Source organism: Ornithodoros turicata, unplaced genomic scaffold (genome assembly GCF_037126465.1).
Source record: "Ornithodoros turicata isolate Travis unplaced genomic scaffold, ASM3712646v1 Chromosome12, whole genome shotgun sequence".
Classification (NCBI taxonomy): Eukaryota; Metazoa; Arthropoda; class Arachnida; order Ixodida; family Argasidae; genus Ornithodoros; species Ornithodoros turicata.
The window spans coordinates 1,656,275-1,675,091 of NW_026999301.1; the positions used below are offsets into that span (position 1 = coordinate 1,656,275).

Here is an 18,817-nt window from a genome sequence, read left to right on the forward strand (position 1 = left end):
GAAAACACCAGGAATGTCCCCAATCACAGCCATAGGGCCGAGTCACAGCAAATCGATAGGGTAACGCTTGGATTTAACACGAATTAGCAGCGGCATCTGCTGAAGGCTACTGTATAGACACTTCCGTCACTGCATTCGTGACAAATGGTGATTAAAGAATTTTACAACATAGTTTCTATTGAGTGTATTTTATTCCATTGTCCCTCACGTAGCGTAACAATGAGAGCTTTCTGATGTGAGGAATGCGTCGTGAGAGTTTACACTTCTCGCATCAATGTTCGATTCTCGAGGACCAGGTCGATGCAGGAATTGTAGTTGGTGGTGGGTTCTGTCAGCTTGTTGCACAGGCACAATACGCAACCTACGTGGGACGTAGCATTCAACTGAGCTCGTTCCTTGGCTCGGCGCCGTTCTTCGGAGGCAGCTTGTTGTGCAGGCGACGCCGTGGGACATCCAATCCTAACAAGATAATTTCGGCGCCTAGACAACACATCCCACAAACAGAAGAAGAGAGAGATGACATGGACGAACACAGAGAGGTAGGGGAGGGAGGGGGGAGGAGGAAGGTTGTGTGTCAATGTCGACGCAGACGTGTGAAGGCGAAGTGTGGCATTAACAGCACCCGCTGTAAAATACTTTGCCGCCGTTTCGAAAAGTGTAATGAGTTCCGTCGTGCACGTAGCCTTCAAGTGGCACGAAAACAAACTAAAAAGAAATATAGTACGCTCTGTAAAACTGGGGCCTAGAACGTGTTTGGAAAGTTCAACGAAGCTTGACGGTGAGGTGACTTGGTATAAATGGCTCATAATTCAAACTCTGGACGCTGCAAGAAAGGCTCAAAACACGACGAACATCTTGCGTGATTGTCGTTTATGTTCGACCAATGTGTGACTCCTTTGCAGTGCCTAGAGTTTGAATTATGAGTCATTGGAAAGTTCCTCCGATTATCCTAATTGCATGTCTTGTGAATACAGGTGTGGTCCGTCCCGTTTATTTTTGCTAAACAAATTTGTGTGAAGGTGCAATGGAGCTGCAATCTCAGAAAATGTATCTATTTGATAGCCCTAGCACTCTGTTCTTTTACGTCACAATTTTCCTCCCAATTGCACTTACAGTTTTTGGAAAATCAAAATTGGAATTTGCGCGCAACACCGTGTCTATGTCGCCACCAACAGCGCATTGCTCGTCAAATACGGAGGGAAAACTACATTGCATGCGCGTAGCACTGTATCTAAAATAAAAGAAGTCGGCTATAAGTCTCGGCTACGTAGTCGTCGGGAGCGGCGAGCCAGTCGGAAACATAGATCACTGTTGCCTGACAAATTGTCTTCCTCGCTTCATGGACGGTAACGGTGCACAATCACTTTCTCCCGGTAACACGTTCCATTCTCATTCCTGTCTTCCAGGCTCTGCCACTTATGATATATAGTAAATTATCAAGCTTTTCGTGTGGTTTCAAGACGTCGACCTTCCATATTTACGTACGTCTGCGTGGAGGTATGTAAGGAATGTATGCCCAGTAAACGACGTACTAATAGTTCAGACAATGATATACTGGAGGACGAATACAACAAGTAAGCCTCATAATCTACAACCTCTATACAACAGTAAGGCCCAGAACGTGTGCCCCGTTAACCAGGACGAAATTCCTGTACGGAAAGGTGTGCAACTAAAAAGCACCGCATGCTTGACAGAGACAATAGAGGAACGTTTCTTGTTTTATTCTCAAAGGAGACGTCACATACTCGATAATTACCGCTATTACAATGTCAGCGTATGGACAAGTTCTGCTTTGTTTTTCATTGTTCGTTCTTGCCCTAACTTGACTTGCCGTTGTTTTCATTTAATCTATATTTTGTTTTTCATTGCTCGTTCTTGCCCTAACTTGACTTGCCGTTGTTTTCATTTCATCTATATTTTGTTTTTCGTTTGTGTACTTGAGGCTATCTTGAAGCCGCTGTGGGAAACAGGTCGAGGCTTGTATGGCATGCGACAATAGGCACGCGACTACTGGGAAAACGCCTTTTCAGCTCACTGGTGACTTCCTTCTTGTTGTCCGGGAGGGTTGCTTGGCTATGATATATTAATGAGTCACAACGATATTTTTTTCCTGTAGAATGAGGATGCGACCGTGGGAACAAACATTCGTGTGCATCACTGATGGTGTCTTCGACTGGTCGTTTGAAGTACTCGGCCGCATTAAAGGCCACCCAAACCCCTTCCTTTCCTGCAAGTTTTTTTAAGATATAGTATGAGATCTTGTTAATATAAGGTATAACGACAGTTTTTCAAGGTTTAACCGGCGCCGCACTCCTCTTTCCTCTACTGTTTCAAAAAGTCGGAGCAGACCCCATCGGCAATGCCTACGGGAAACCCCTCTTCACGCAGTCCTTCCACCTGTAGTCCAAAATTGCAGGAAAGGTTTAGGAAGTTTACACCTGAAACGTACGTATGTCACCCACTCTAAATCGTTTTACACCTTAAAGGGTGTAAATCAAAATGTTCATGGCGCACACCTTTTAAGGTGTATTTTAACACCTTCATGGCAATTGTGGTGTAAAGGGTGTAACGCCGAATAAAACTGCTGGGTTCGTGGCAATATGCTGGTAACTGTGTATTCACAATTACCAACATATTACATATAATCACATTGAGGTTCATATATGTGTGTACATCAAGGTGATTAAATATGTGTGTAAACATGCACAGCCGACATACAGAAAATCATGTATGGCGTGGCAGCTGTGCAATGCAATGAAGCATGGCAGCTGTATATAGCTTTTCGTGAAATTGTAGACCTTTTCATGAGCAGGCACCTCCCCCATATGCAAGTTCATTGCCTAGAACGTTGCGTTTATTCGTTTCTTCAAGGCTCAGGATGTTTGGTCCTCTCCTAGCTGTATGGTATATGCGTTTCAAAGGAAAACACCAGTATTTTAAAGATGTTGCTAGAAAAACTCGACATTTTAAGGACATAACCCTTTCATTAGCAAGAAGACATCAATTTTATTAAATGTATGTGTGGTCGCAGCCCTTCATCAGAAATGCCACACCTACTGATGGTTCCAAGGAGATACTACCTCAACATGCCCCCAAAACAATTCAGAGTTACATTCATGACCGTGATATTCACGCAGAATCTATAGTCTATGTGAAAAGTGCAGTTGATAATGATAACACATTTGCTGTTGGCTGTGTTGTTGCTAAAGAATCTTCCGAGGAGGACGTACCCGTGTTCGTTGAGATTACAGGCATATATGTTATTAACTCTGATATCATTTTTCTCATACAAGCATTAACTACAGTTGAGTATGATGAGCACTATCATGTATTTGTTCTGTCTTGCAATGAGGAGCAACGTGTTTTAAGAAATTTAAGCACTATCTCAGCAGATCTTCTAAATCTGCATACACTATCACTCTAAATCGTTTCACACCTTTAAAGGTGTAAAATAGGTGTATTAACAAAGATCACACCCCTTTCACACCCTACAACTTTGTATTGGAAGTTCCTGAGGGCGTAACAATGGTGTACTACACCCTCAGGTGAAATATCGTGATAAGTGTGTCGCCTGGGTGTAGGAAGGGATATGTTTATTTTCGTTCACATGAACAAACGTAAACGTATACAAGTACCGGGAACGGGAAGTTACATTACAAAAGTGCATGGCGTGGATTTACAACACGTCTACCATCTACAGATTTAGAAGACCTGTTGAGATAGTGCCTAAATTTCTTAAAACACGTTGCTCCTCATTACAAGACAGAACAAATACATGATAGTGCTCATCATACTCTACTGTAGTTAATGTTTGTATAAGAAAAATGATATCAGAGTTAATAACATATATGCCTGTAATAACACGGGTAAGTCCTCCTCGGAATAGTATTTGGCAACAACACAGCCAACAGCAAATGTGTTATCATTATCAACTGCACTTTTCGCATAGACTACAAATTCTGCATGAATATCACGGTTATGAATATAACTCTGAATTGCTTCTGGGGCATGTTGAAGTAGTATCCCCTTGGAACCATCAGTAGATGTGGCATTTCTGATTAAGGGCTGCGACCACACATACATTTGATAAAATTGATGTCTTCTTGCTAATGAAAGGGTTAGGTTCTTAAAATGTCGAGTTTTTTTAGCAACATCTTAAAATGGTGGTGTTTCCCTTCGAACCGCATACACAACACAGCTATAGGAGAGGACCAAACATCCTGATGAGCCGCGGGTAATGAACAATGTAATGCATTTTACAGGGGTTAGATATTTGTGGGTACAACACTGCAAAGCCTTGAAGAAACGAATAAATGCAACGTCCTAAGTAATGAACATGCATATGGGGGAGGTGCCTGCTCCATAAGAAGGTCTACAATTTCACGAAAAATATACAGCTGCCACGCTTCATTGCCATGCACAGCTGCCACACCATACATGACTGTCTGTATGTCGGCTGCCCATGCTTACACACATATTTAATCACCTTGATATACATACATATATGGACCTCAATGTGATTATATGCAATATGCTGGAAATTGTGAATACAGGGTTACCAGCATATTGCCACGAACTCAGCAGTTTTATTCCGCGTAACAACCTTTACACCCCACATGCCACGACGGTGTTAAAATACACCTGAAAAGGTGTGTGCCATGAACATTTTGATCTACACCCTTTAAGGTGTGAAACGATTTAGAGTATACTATATGGTAGACGTGTTGTAAATCTACGCCATGCACTTTTGTAATGTAACTTCCCGTTCCCTGTTGTATATATTTACTTTCGTTCATGTGAACGAAAATAAACATACTCCTCCCTACACCCAGGCGACACACTTATCACCATATTTCACCTGTGGGAGTAGTACACCATTGTTACACCCTCAGGAACTTCCAAAACAAAGTTGTAGGGTGTGAAAGGGGTGTGATCTTTGTTGATACACCTATTTTACACCTTTAAAGGTGTGAAACGATTTAGAGTGTACGCAATCACTCGGACGATTCCTCTTCGTCTTGGTGGTCTTTAACTGTGGTGATGCATAATAGTACAGATGTAGTCAATACATCGCACACTGTAAAGCTTCGTTCACACCAGGGTTGCGGAATGGGATCACCCATTCCATTCAAATTCAATTCTGAGGAATGGAGATTTGTGATAATTCCATTCCTTTCAATTCCTCGGAATGAAAAGGTATGGCCAATTCTCACTCCTGGAATGACTTGGCAACCCCATTCCATTCCTTTAATTCCATCAATAAAAGAAAAGGGACCGGTAACCGTGCTGGGTAGCCCAGCAGTGCTAGAGCAGATTGACATTAGCCATCACGGAAAAAGCAAAAAGACAAGGTTATTCCAACCTTGACCGTGTGGCACCCAGACCAGTCCATTCCAATTCCATTCCGCCTGCGAAAAAAATGCCTAACTCCATTCCATTCCAATTCCATTCCGGACTCTGATAAATCTGGAATGATTCCGGAATCATTCCAACCCCGGAGTGACAATTCCGCAGCCCTGGTTCACACTACTGCGTTTCACCAGCGCCGAGCGGTTAAAGGTCAGCTCCGAGGGTACCTTGACCTTTTGGAACTGTGACCATATTCTGGAAGCCCATATGGAACTCTGTCTGAAACCAACCCTCACTTCCAGAAAATGGACCCATATTTTAAATACTCCAAATTGGCCATCCCGAAACGCAAATGGGGGCCACCATTTTTATAACGGAACTGGCTTTGGGCGACCTAGATGCCGGTGGCGTAAATGGTATCAGTGTTCTTCAAGACATCTCTCCCTCTCTACGGAGCATGCGTGAATGTAGGCAAGCGATAGTATCAGGGAGCGTCTGCTCGATCGACGTAGACTTCTTGATGGCAGTTTTTTTTTTAACTATTATTATTTGTGGGATGGTTTGCCAATGCCAAAACACGTTGTTGATACCACCTGTGCGCTTAGGATTCGTGCAATTATGCTGTCGCGTTGCCGGCCTGCGTTTGACGTTCCAGGAACAGTGAGTAAGTTTCTTTAAGGACATTATAATCGTGTGAACGAGTCGTATTTGCCAACGTCATGGTACATACACTGTAGGTACGTACGTAGGAATTAGGCACGAATGACAATCTAGCGGCAGATTCCTGATTAACGTATTTACCGAAGCTATACATTTCCGAGAGAGCAAGCACAAGATACAAGAACAAACAAGGTACTTACATGGTAACATAGATGACAGATGGATATTGGTTTCAGCAGCCTGGTTACTTCTAGTATCAATGCACATTTCCACACATTCCACAGATACTGTAGTTTTACACGCAACACATAATTTTATATCTATTTTTATTATAGCTTACTATTTTTATTTTTACATTTTATTTACTTTACTGCCTGACTGACTTGCACAATGCTCACCATGGGTGAACAAGGACACTGCAAGATGGACAAATCCTAGGTGCAGTTCAGGTGTTCTGTGGTCAGCCTTATGGCCAAAATGAGGTCATACCCCACTAATCAGTGAGAGGCGTTGCAACACCATCATCCCACATAAACGTAACACAACCGTGCCAATGTGTGTTTTCCAACCAAAATGGGAATAGAAGTGTACAAAATGAGCACAGTGAATACCGAAACTCCTGTACTCTAATGTCACAGCCTGACGGCTACCAATGGGATTGGTTGTAGCTCTGAGGTCTGTGGCATCTGTGCTTTTGTCGAGCATCTGCTCGAGGGTTTTTATCTCGCGAGGTAGGACACGATACAAAAATAATTATTTTTCTCAGTATTATGGTGTGGAAAACATGCACCCATGATGTAACAAACCACATCTATGAAGGAGTCCTAACCCCTTTAATATGTCCCTGACACTTCATATAGTTCAAATGGCTAAAGAACCTGGAGTACCGTTTACCGTGTGCACAGAAAACTCGTGTTTGTTTCCCCATTCTTACGCTTCTACAGAAGCCAGCGATTAATGACGAATGAGGTGCGGAAAACTAAATATCTTAGGTGGGAGACTTCTTGTACACTTTCGCTGAAGCCCTTCTGTTATCCAGTTACAGTTAATGATTTGCAGAGTTGTCAGTGTTTTAGTGACTCATTCACTGTATCCCTTGTGGTGAGCCTGTGTTGCCTCTTGCTTCTGGTCAGGGTCTCATGAACAGCCACCGCACATAGAGATTGAGCACAGCTCCAATAAGCATCTGGGCATAGCCTAACATGAAAATTAGCATTATCAGGATGCCTAAAACATAGAGAACCGGCCTGCGCAATACAGGAACAATGTAATTTCACATTTCAGTAGTTTTCCCGCGTGCATTCCTCTTGTGTAGATACAATGTGTGGCACACCGGTAAGGTAGAAGTGGTGCTCTGATATCTTGGCGATATGACAAAGAAACAGCATTGAGGCAAGGAAACTTGTAGTGCACACAATGACAGGATGTGCTTCAGAAAAGGAGGTACATATACTATCCCGTCCAATTGTTTGAATGTTACTGGATTGCAGAATTACTGGAATGTTACTAGAATGCAAATACTGGAGGAATGTAGGACAATTGCCTAGTAATCCCTGCCAGCTTCAAACACAGTAAATCACCTTCATGGAGCCAAAGTTGCTCTCCAATGTCTCGATGTGCACATCTTGCGTGAGGACCTTGATTCTCATGAATATGTGAAGCAACACCATAATCCAAAAATCCATGATAATATCGTGAGCCGCTTTACCAGGACCAACTTCCCATTATCATTGCTCGTTCTCGTTCATCCACACCAGTAGAGATGGTTTAGAATTATGTGGCACCATTTTTGTAACACCGGATGCTGCTTCACGAGTGCTGCATGTATCTTTTTCCTGGGGTCCTGAGTAAGAATAAGCATAGACTATAATTATACCTGTTAAGGCTAACACTGCTTAAAAAATGTGCAAAAAGCATCTAAGCATTTAAGCTACAATTGTGATCAATAATGTTAACAGCAAAGCTTGCCCCCAAATGTACCCCTTCTACTAGGAAATATGTTGTCAAACAACACAAACAAGCTGGACTTCACATGTGTGTTATGACGGTGTGCACTACAAAGAAAATGTCGCTTATTACCTCTTGCAACGTGCAAAACACGGACGACAAAATGGTTAGTGTGAAACAGGCCTAAACCAATGATTACTTTGTAGAATGTTGTATTGATTGCGTGTTAATTCCCTTGTCTTGAGGCTGGGTTTAACTGGACCAGGGCGTCGAACCGGACCGGAACCGAAACGGAAAACCGGAATTAACCGTTATTTTTAGCTGGAACTGAACCGGAACCGAACCGTTCTAAAAACGTCGGTTACCGGTACGGGATACCGGTTCGGTTCAGATTAGTGTGCGCCGCCTGTTATCTATCCCATCGTCTGGTGGCGACATCCGTTTTATGTGACATAATACTCGAGATGTGGCGGTCCATTCGGTAGCGCGGAACATACAAGGCCAAGGGTGAAGGAAGTTGTCCTCCCGCCGCCGCTAGAAGAAACATGTTTTGTCATTCCTACATTCGAAAGTTTGCGGCAGCTGTGTATTGTAACAACATCATGCGGAACGTTAAAACGCAGCCAAAGAACCACTATGTTCAATAAGGCTGCATTGCACTGCTGCTGCAAGTGTGCCGTGACTCGCCTGTCCCAGCTGTTCAGTATTTCCATCTACAACTTGGAAGTGCCCCCGCGCCGACAGCGGCGGCTGCGGCGTGGCGTACTTCTATAGTTTCGAGTGTAGAGGTGCAGGCGTTTGCCGAAGTTGTGCCAGTCTAACAGAACGCAGACACAAAGAAGGCGAAATGAAGCACAGGAGGTGACTGAAAGCTTCGGTGAGTGAAGTCCATCTAACTTAAACGTCTACTTCATACTTAACTTAAACGTCTACTTCCGTGTTACCAGCGGCATGGCCGAGTGGGCTAAAGCGTCCGCTCGTTGGTGGTAACCAAGGGTCGTGCTGTAGACTGGGAGGTGGTGGGTTCGAATCCTACCGCCGGCTGTGCTGTCTGAGGTTTTCCCTGGGTTTTCCGAAGACTTTCCAGACGAATGTCGGCACAGTTCCCCCTGAAGTCGGCCCAGGACGCATACTAATCCCCCTGTCCCCCACTCCTTCCTGCTGTCCTCTCTCCGTCTGTCCACATCTGTAGGCCGCTCATAGCCACAGTTGCTTCGCGGCGCTAACACGCAATCAAAAAAATAAATAAACATGTTAGTGCATCAACCGAGTGACGCCCAAGATGGCAAGTCTTAAGACTTCGATGGGGCATTGGAAGTTCATTTGAGCAATAGTGACTAGTTCATTCGCTATATGAAGATGTTCCATAAAAAATACGTTCCACTTCCCGATGACGTGTTACCATTATAATCTAGGCATATCGGTTTATCTATTTCTCTTTCACAGTTTAAATCATATACTGGGGGGATTCAAGCGGTCTGCCTGCCTAGATTGGCGGCACGTTGCTCTGGGAATGGATGAAAGGGGGTCCTGTTGGTCGAAAAAACGAAATAAATGCATTAAAAACGTAACAAGTAGATATTGTATTATATTCAGTGGGTACCTATAATTTTGTAGCATATTAGAACCTCGAGCCGGTTCCGAACCGGTTTACAGCCTCTGAACCAGTTAATCGAACCGATATATGTCACTTCCGGAGCTGAACCGGAGCCGAACCTTTATGGCCGAACCCGAAACAAACCAAAAGACGTTTCGGTTTGACGCTCTGATCTGGACCGACTCCTCGCTGTGTGAACACGCACACACATGTATTGGATGATGATGAGGTGTGGATACGATAACGTGAACATAATGTGTCGGCAAGGTCTGGAACTTTACCTGAACATGTGTCACGCTGGTGCTTGTGATACCTTGTTGTGTAATTGCATAGGGGAAAAGGGAGGAAAGCTACGGTCAAGTAAGAATCAAACGCGAACTGCTCTATGCACACCCAAAGGAAAGAAGGGAAAAAAAAATGCGTATATCGTGACAACATGCAGACATCGACACACATGTAGTTTAGGTCAGAGTTACCATGCATATGTGTTTCTTCTTTTTCATCGTTAAAATGCTATTCGAGCATCCAACGACAAGACAAAAGATGCGTACAGCGAAGAAATTCGCTGCTGAATTATTGTAAGACATTCGACATTCAAGTGAACAGGAAGTCGCTGTCTGTGCGTGCTATTCCAAAAATAGCGACCAGTGTGTGTTCGCAATACCAGTGAAATGGGATGAGCATCAGAGAAGTCACGTGAACCCGTCGCACGCAGTCCACAGGAATCTTCGGACGCCTTTTTACATTAGCTTCGGTTGTCAACCCTTAGCAACGTTGGACGTCCAGGACGTAATCACAATCCCCGCCGTGACCCCGATCTTCAAGGTGGCCATATTCTCAATTATCTTCACCTGGCCCTCGCTTTATAACCGTTGATTTTCACCTGCGAGGAAGGAACTGTCCGTCAAGAAAGTGACTGCTTCCTCTTCCGTGCAAATAGACGTGCACTGGCCGCATTTACGTTTAATCTTTCAACTGGTGACACATAGGCACGCAGGTTCGTAGTATTTCGAAGAAGTTCACACGAAATATCACAACAAGATTTCCAAAGGTTGGCTCTACACCCCCTCCAGTGCTGACGTGCTTTAGTTTAGTTTCTTTCATTTCATTTCTGTAGCAGAAATGCGGTCCAAGGACAAACGGCAGAACCTGACAAGGTAGCGGTCGGCGGTGTTCAACAACGCGCGAAGACACGCTATAATGCTCTTAGATAATCGCAACAACAACTAGATTAATACAAAAACAGGGTCCCAGATGCACACGACACAGTCTCATCTCCTGCTTTTGATTGACAAAAACCCGGCAGGGCCTCACCATAAACAAACGATGACGACATTAGTTTCTTAGTTCCCTTACCTATCACCCTGGAGATCAGCTACCACGGGTTGTACGGCTTAGATTCACTTGCCACCCGGTCACCTGTTACGTTTCCCCACCCCTCACGCTTCTTCAATTATTGTCAACGGCTCCCTCACATTGAAAGGGATTGCAGGGGAAACTAAAGTGCAGGCTTTGCAGGGCCACATGATTTTCGGACATGTACAGCCAACACCACCTAGATACGGAAGGCCTGCTTAGTGCCTCCTCTCCCTCATCAACTAGTGAACATATAAAGTCAGAATGAGGCTTGTGCAGTGACGTCACGTTTAGTCATGTGACTCGGGAAAACACCAGAGTTACAGTAGGAGGGCATGTCGTGAGTTGTTGCGGTATGGGTGATATTGGAAAAACACATGCTGTTACCTCATTCGGCCCGCAGTAGGACGCATGTGACGCATCCACATGTTTTCCCGAGTCACGTGGCTCGAAGGCGCTCAAAGGCTGCGCGTGACGTCATGTGCACGATCCTCATTGGTCTCCCACTGCGATTCGCCGTTCTGCGAATTCAAGAGCTCGCAATAAATGATCGCAGCTAATTTGGAATCTGTAGTGTTGAATATGTCGACAAAACATGCAACACACTTTCCAGTATACCGACTGTCGCAGGACATTAGAAGGAAGTCTGCCTCGCCCTGACGCCCGCCCATTTGATCTGGTGAAGCTCCTGGGTCCTCAGAGATTTAATCATCAAGCGGCTGCATTGAAATCGCTCCTAGGTTTCCTTGAAGAAACGCATCTGATTGACATTTTGTGACTCTTTCTAGTCCCTCGATTGTGACAAGTGTTCCCACTACTACTGGGCTTCCTCCCTTTTTTATTTATTTGATGTAACTGCAGCTAAGTGGCCCGGGGTAGGCAGTCTGACTTTGTCGTCGCTTAAATCTCAATTTTTTTCTTTTGCTATCACATCACATCACATCACATCAGTCTTAAGAAAGATACAGGACCGTTTTGCGCTTTATTTTAAAGTTGTCCTATTTAGTACGCAGGGGCGCTCAATCACTACTCGCAGACGAGGGTGGTTCCTCTCCATTGCTACGACTCCTGAAAGCACGTTGGTAATTGGTTACCGTTGTTGAAAACGCGACCCTAATTGGCTGAATCTTAGTGTCATAGGAAAATTTAATGAGACAGGTATGAGACAGGTATGGTCACATGTTCAGGGGCTGCAGGATGACGCAACGATTATGTACAACGGTTATTTACAACATGGTGATCGATGAAATGATATGATATAGTTCACGGCGGCGTGCCCTTGATCGTAACGCAGCCACCTCGGGCTGAAAGCGACGGATGGATCTGGATGGACGGATGGATGGACGGATGAATCTTAGTTGCTGCGTCACGTCGCCGAGTAAGCAACAGCGAGCCCTTCCATCACCACCACCACCACCACCGACGTGAAAGTAGGCTTTCTCTATCTGGATGGTGTTGGTAAAGCGCGAGGACAGAAACGCTACAGAAACTACGGAGGGCTGCTTATGGCGTCAGCGGCTCATCTCCGTGTGGTTGCTGACCGCAGAAGACGACGGGGACCTTCTGGAGAACCCAATACTGACTTCGTAAAAGCGGGGACTCCTATGTCAACTCGTTGCACGGAAAAGCCAAGGGAACAACACGGTGTACGATGTTTACTTGCGTGAAGCTACTGCACTGAACATAGAATTTTCAAAGTCATGTGTTCTATTGCCTCAGCGGCGGTGAATCGCCCACCCCATTACCATCCAATGTGTGTGTGTGTGTGTGTGCAACACACACTTCAATGCAAGATGTATGCACGGAATAATCAGGATACTTGTTGCAGTTTTCCTGACTGGTTTATCTTTGCTGTGCACTGCTAACACTCTTAAAAATGAACTTCACCACAGAGCACGCTCCTAGCCAACCATCACCCCGAATGACAACGTTCTCGCCTTAGATTTGTTGAAAACGGGAGGAGGAGCCTATTTTGTGCCGTGCATAATGGCATAAAATAGGCTCCTCCTCCCGTTTTCAACAAATCAGGGGCGAGAACGTTGTCATTCGGGATGATGGTTGGCTAGGAGCGTGCTATGTGGTGAAGTTCATTTCTAAGAGTGTAGGCATAATTAGTGTGGCGGATTTGAATCCACGGATTTGATTTAAATCCGGATTTAAATCCACCGGAGGGCTGGCGGATTTGATTTGCGATTTGATTTGCGCAAAAAAATATGGGCAGGATTTGGATTTGGATTGAATCGCATTTTCCACTAATGATTTGGATTCGGATTCAATCGCATATTCCAGGTATGATTTGGATTTGGATTCAATCGCATTTTCCACGGATGATTTGGGTTTGGATTGAATCGCCCCTTTTTCAGCGGATTTGCGCGTGGATTTCGCCAAGCTCCCTCACAAGATGCATGGATTTGAAATTGAGCGAAGCGCCGTTTCGCATTCTACGCGAATTGATGTGACCTTGTCTGAAATCTGCACACGCACTAGCGGCGTCCTCTCTCCAGAGCGGCAGGAGTAGCCGTTTTGTTCCAATCACTTCCCCTCACCGCACCGAGGGAACACCAGGTGCAGTTCTTTGAACGCAGTTAACGTTATTCTGTCGATTTGACGGCACCTTTCCCGTGGACCTCTAGCTGAGTCTTCAAGCACGACCCGTTTCAAGCTTGCCAAATCATGTCGCGAAATTCATGGTCTTCGCCATTATATTGAACGCATATAGGTACACGCATTCACGTCAAAACGAAGTAAAAACGAACAAAAAATATATCACATCCTATCATTTCGTGATTTCGGGAAGGCAAGCCTTTTCTACTCCCACGGACAATAATGGCAAGATGTGCCACTCTTCCTCGCATACCCCCTTTTTTTTTCCTTCATCACAGCAGTCTGTACTGCGCGAGGAAAATTTTTACAAAGCCCCGAAACGTCAGCATTAAAATAGACCCATGGGCTACATGTTTAGTATAAGTATTCGTAACATGTCCCACGATTTATTAACCATCCATTTAATTGTGACTCCCAGGGTATAGTAACCAACGACCCGTGGTCTTTTGAGTACTGATGGTAGAAATCGACGCAGGCGTATGTTTTTGAGCGTAGCTGAGCCTAGGCCCGCGATAGGAATTCCTTCACTCAGGCGTGTTCGCCCGTTGCTAAATGACGAGGAGTTTCCTGACCCAAAATCCGCTTTTTGGAAGGTGTACCATACCTACAAACTCCACACTGTTCACGTCCCGTGAAGCCCGAGTCAACACCAACACGATACGTGATGATGGAGATGGGGGTTGTGCACCGCCCCTCCCAGAGTGAGCCAGTCATCTACGATTCAATACACTTTTATCAGTATCACTTTTTCTATTTTGGTGTAACACAAAAATTTAAGAGCACTTAACGAATTACCTGTTGGCAATGCAACAGAAAGTGCGGCTGATTTTCGATAAAGTTTTCCTATTTTCTTTCTGGATGCCTTCAACTCAACTCCCATTATTCATTCATTACATGTATTTTCGTTGGGCTTCCCTTTGCGCCCCAGCCCCAGCGAGTGGCCAGCTGTCGGCTACGCGCCGGCGAGAAGAGCCGTCTGAGCCAACGGGGAACTAAATGACGGAGGACGAGTTTTTTCGTGAGGAGGAATCTAATGCTATCACACTGCAGGCCGACGCAGCTCTGGGCTCGGGCAATGCTCGGGACTGCCTAGTTCTGGGGGAAGTACTCATGCCCTCCAAAACGCGGCCGGTGTTAGCTTCCAGCTAATCCTACGACGGCTGGTCGCGCGTGAAATACAACATCCACATACAACGATCCCAAAGATCCGAAATGGCTGCGCGTCTTCAACCTTAATGAGGGAGCACGCTCGGCATGCCCGTCGCCCGCACGGGGCGTGCGAACGCTAGAGGTGACACAGTGAGGTCGCCTTCTGTCCACTCTTGGGTAGTTCCATTTTAAATCGACAAGGGTGGGAAATTGACAATTTTTAATTTCCATGAAAAAAATATATGTTAAATAGCATCTCGATTGATGACAAATGCAACAATGTCGAGCTCCATCCGATGAACCGTTTCCGATATGCAGAGGCGGAAGGTTGCGGCGGCGAATGTGGGTTCGAATTTTTTCCCTACTTTGACCTCATAGCAACGCGCTTCTTGTATTACCACATCCTTCAAATTTGGCTGATAAAAACTATGAGTTCAAGACAGCACGCGGAAGTGCCGTGACTCCTACTTTAAAGGGGCGCTACGAAAAAATTCCCGAACACAGCACTTCCGGCAAAAAATGTACGATTTCGAACTTTTATTGTTCGTGAGCGGGTACACGCATTCCCTTAAAGGGACGGTCTCGTACCCCCTGCCCCTTTCATAAAGTGTACCATTCGATTGCCCTTTGTTGAAAATGGAATACTGCTAATTTACCCGACAAAACACGCCACAGTTATTAAATAACCGAATTAAATTGATAAAGATTGCAGAGCACGCCGCGATCTGTGTTGGCAACAATGAGAATGGCCACGTCGCCCTGCGGGTAAGTCCGTGATAGGATACAGAAATCGTCTGCTTTTGCGCGTGCTGGTGCATCGGCGTGAGCAGACGACTTTCAGAAGTTACTTCGCACCGCGGCAACTCTCGTACATGTTCTTTCAGTTCTCAGGTGAAAAACGCGCATTCTAAGTAGTGGTAAGCATGGTGGTTCAGAACAACTATGTTAATCCTCAGAGACAAGTTAAAAGTCGTAGAACGACCCCATCCACAATCACAAATCTGAAGTCGCTGGCCATCGGCGCGCGCGGTCGCATTACAGCTCCGACCGAAAATATATTACGCGTGCTTCTATTACACTCCCTGTTGTACACTGATCATGCTTCGAAATGAAGTGTCGCTGACGACGTACATTGAGAAAGAGTACGTGTTTATTTAAAAACCGCATTAAATACTCGCGGAAAGAAAACACGTGACTTAGCTTTCACGTATGCGATTGTGCGCCACATTATGGGAGACCCCACAGTCAATGCTCGGACTACATTCTCCGCTAGCGGAGGTATATGCCTGAGTGTCCCCATTTCGAGAGCAAAGGGGATTACTCAAACCAAGGTGCTTCTGCAAGTTACAATTACCATGACAACGACGACGCACCCGCAGGCCGACGTCATACGTGACGTATGCATGAGAGAGGTGCAGCTTTCGTCGTCTGCTCTTACGGCACGTTTCGACAAATTCCTCGAAAACGACTTGGTTATTCCGAATGAAATTTTGACGGTTGTATGTGTACAGTACTCGTGAAACTAGTTTTGGCTAAGTTTCGGAATCGCCCCGGCTGTACGAGACCGTCCCTTTAACCCTTTCAGGGGCACCCTACTTTATACTGCTTATTTCATGATGATAAACCGCCCTGCGCTCGGTTTCAGGCGTACGATCCCCGTAAGACAGAGTTTTTCAAAATTTATTCATACTTTTTATTATACAACGTGGCACACATATGGAACCACTGTCCATTTAGCACACAACGTTTACTTTGTATGATACTCAATAAAACAGTTTCTTTCTTGTTGCAAACACAGTCCCACATCACACGTCCTGCATATCCACCGAGTACGCCTGGATGTGGCCCTCGTGCTGCAGTGGGAACACCTTCTCGACGTTGAATGTATCGGCAGATGGGCAACCTTGTCGTACCTGATGTCAGCGGGAACCTGCTTCTTGAATGAGCAAACCTCAGATCGCTTCCTTTTTGTCCCCTTTTTATTGAGTTCTTGTGCTCCCAGCATGCCTGCTACAAGTTCCGTGCGAAAATCCTTGAGGGTGACATTGGCATTCGTGGCTACCTGATCGTATAGGACATGCGCGTTTACTATTGCAACATCCAGGAAATGAAAAGCAATGCGATGCCACCACTTGCGGCTTTTCCTGTCGATTTCATAAATACTCTTCATCATATCAGCTTTGTCCACGTATCCCATGTGGGAATTGTAGTCTAGGACCACCTGTGGGAACGAGATGGTTTCTGTTGATCCGTCTTTGGACTTCCTCGGCACTGTTGATATCTCGGTACCGTGGGCATTTGATGCAACTGTCACACACCTCTTGTCCTTCCATTTGGCTACAAAGATACCCCTAGCTGACACTCTCTGGTCTACGTCCCCCCTTTTCATTGCCTTATCGGACTTGAGTTCTGGAAGAAACTTCCCGTTTGCACGAATGGTACCAGTGGCATATACACCTTTCTCCACAAGGTCTGTGAGCAGAGGGACCGATGTAAAGAAATTATCAAAGAACACGTGATGATGTTTGTTGTGGAGGGCCTCTGTCAGGGATCGCACAACACGTTCACCAAGGCCGTGCTCGGGCACCGTATCCTTTCCACGGCCAGTATAGATCTCAAACTGGCTGATGTACCCGTTTGCGTCGGCTCGAACCCACACCTTGTACCCGCGTTTGATCGGCTTCTGCGGCATATATTGCTTTAGCGTGGACCTCCCTTGGAATTTTATCATAGATTCGTCGACACTCAGGTACTTAGTTGGTGCGTAACATTTTGCAAAAGTACATTCATTAGAACTGCTAGCTCATTCTCTATCGAATGGTATAGATATCATTTATATAGCTCCTCTGGTAGAGCGAGCAGACGGCTGTAAGTAGAAGCAACTCGCCAAATTAGTCCCCCTCAATCGCCCCCCCCCCAAAACGTCAGTTTATACATTGAGTTTCCTTCAACCCCCCCCCCCCCCCCAAACCGAGCGTCTGGATCCGCCCCTGACACAGGCTCATACGTGGTGACTGATAGTCTGGTACACGCCGAGCAGGCGTAATCGAAAATGTGTTTCTAAACTCAAAAATTTATGTCTTAAAATATGAATAAAATTTCGGCCAGCGGATTGATAGGTTGGCCCTTTATATCCTCGTCAGTCAGACGAAATTTATTCCCAAGCAGCACAATGTACTGAAAGTCGAGTGCAATAAGGGTGGACGGTATGTGTCTTATCGATGTTCCTTAGTTTCACGAGTCTGTTCAAGGCCTTCCACCTACCTTAAAATACGAATAAAATTTCGGCCAGTGGATTGATAGGTTGGCCCTTTATATCCTCGTCAGTCAGACGAAATTTATTCCCAAGCAGCACAATGTACTGAAAGTCGAGTGCAATAAGGGTGGACGGCATGTGTCTTATCGATGTTCCTTAGTTTCACGAGTCTGTTCAAGGCCTTCCACCTACCCGTTCACCCCTATTGCACCCGACTTTCAGTACATTTTGCTGCTTGGGTTGCTCTTTGTGCCACGTCAGGCTGTTATTTAAGCGTTGTATACTGAATACGTGCAGTATTAGTAATTTGTAGACATGGTTATAGGTCTAATAATGCTACTGCACGAATTTTGGCTCCCGGATTTGTCAAAAGATTCGATAAATCCGGATTTAAAAGCGGATTTGATTTAGGTCCGGAAAAACAAATCCGGATTTAAAAGGATTTGATTTAACGTGTCAAAATTAAATCCGGACTTGATTTGGATTTGATTTACTACCTTCAGAAAAAATGCGGATTTGATTTAAATCCGATTTGAGCGGCCAAATCCGCAACACTGTATACAGACGCCGTCAAATTGCTCCCCAAACCTAATTCGGTGCAGACGTGAAATGAAGCTGTTCGTCGGCTCATCCCTCCTAGTAGCAAGGATCTGAAGATGGAGGATGGAGGTCGAGGAGTCCCACACTAGAGTTGCACTACATTGTAAACCCATGGCCATAGAGAAATTTCCCGGCTCTTCGCCCCGAACCCCAGTGGGATGTGATTGGCTGGTCACACAGGTAGATGGGATTCCTGGGAGCCATAGTTCCAATGCGGTATGCCGCTCTTCGTAAAATAACCATTGCGATGCCTTCTTCAGAAAGTCTTCCCTAAGTTCAAACGCCACTTGCTCCAGAGC

The 18,817-nt window shown here is 45.3% G+C and overlaps 1 protein-coding gene across 1 annotated transcript; it reads right to left on the bottom strand.

Moving 5' to 3' along the window:
• Positions 1-257: 257 nt before the first annotated feature.
• On the bottom strand, positions 258-17,354 carry LOC135371715 (piggyBac transposable element-derived protein 3-like). Its single transcript, XM_064605688.1, has 2 exons — positions 16,576-17,354; positions 258-459 (listed from the first exon to the last, which is right to left on the bottom strand). Exons 1-2 carry the CDS (start codon positions 17,352-17,354, stop codon positions 258-260), a joined length of 981 nt encoding a protein of 326 aa, XP_064461758.1.
• Between the last annotated feature and the right edge of the window lie 1,463 nt (positions 17,355-18,817).

Coding starts and splice junctions, on each gene's coding strand:
- LOC135371715 (XM_064605688.1), bottom strand. CDS start 17,354: ATGCCGCAGAAGCCGATCAAACGCGGGTACAAGGTGTGGGTTCGAGCC. Junction 460..16,575: donor CAGGTTCCCGCTGACATCAG/GTACGACAAGGT, acceptor TTATCTTGTTAG/GATTGGATGTCCCACGGCGT.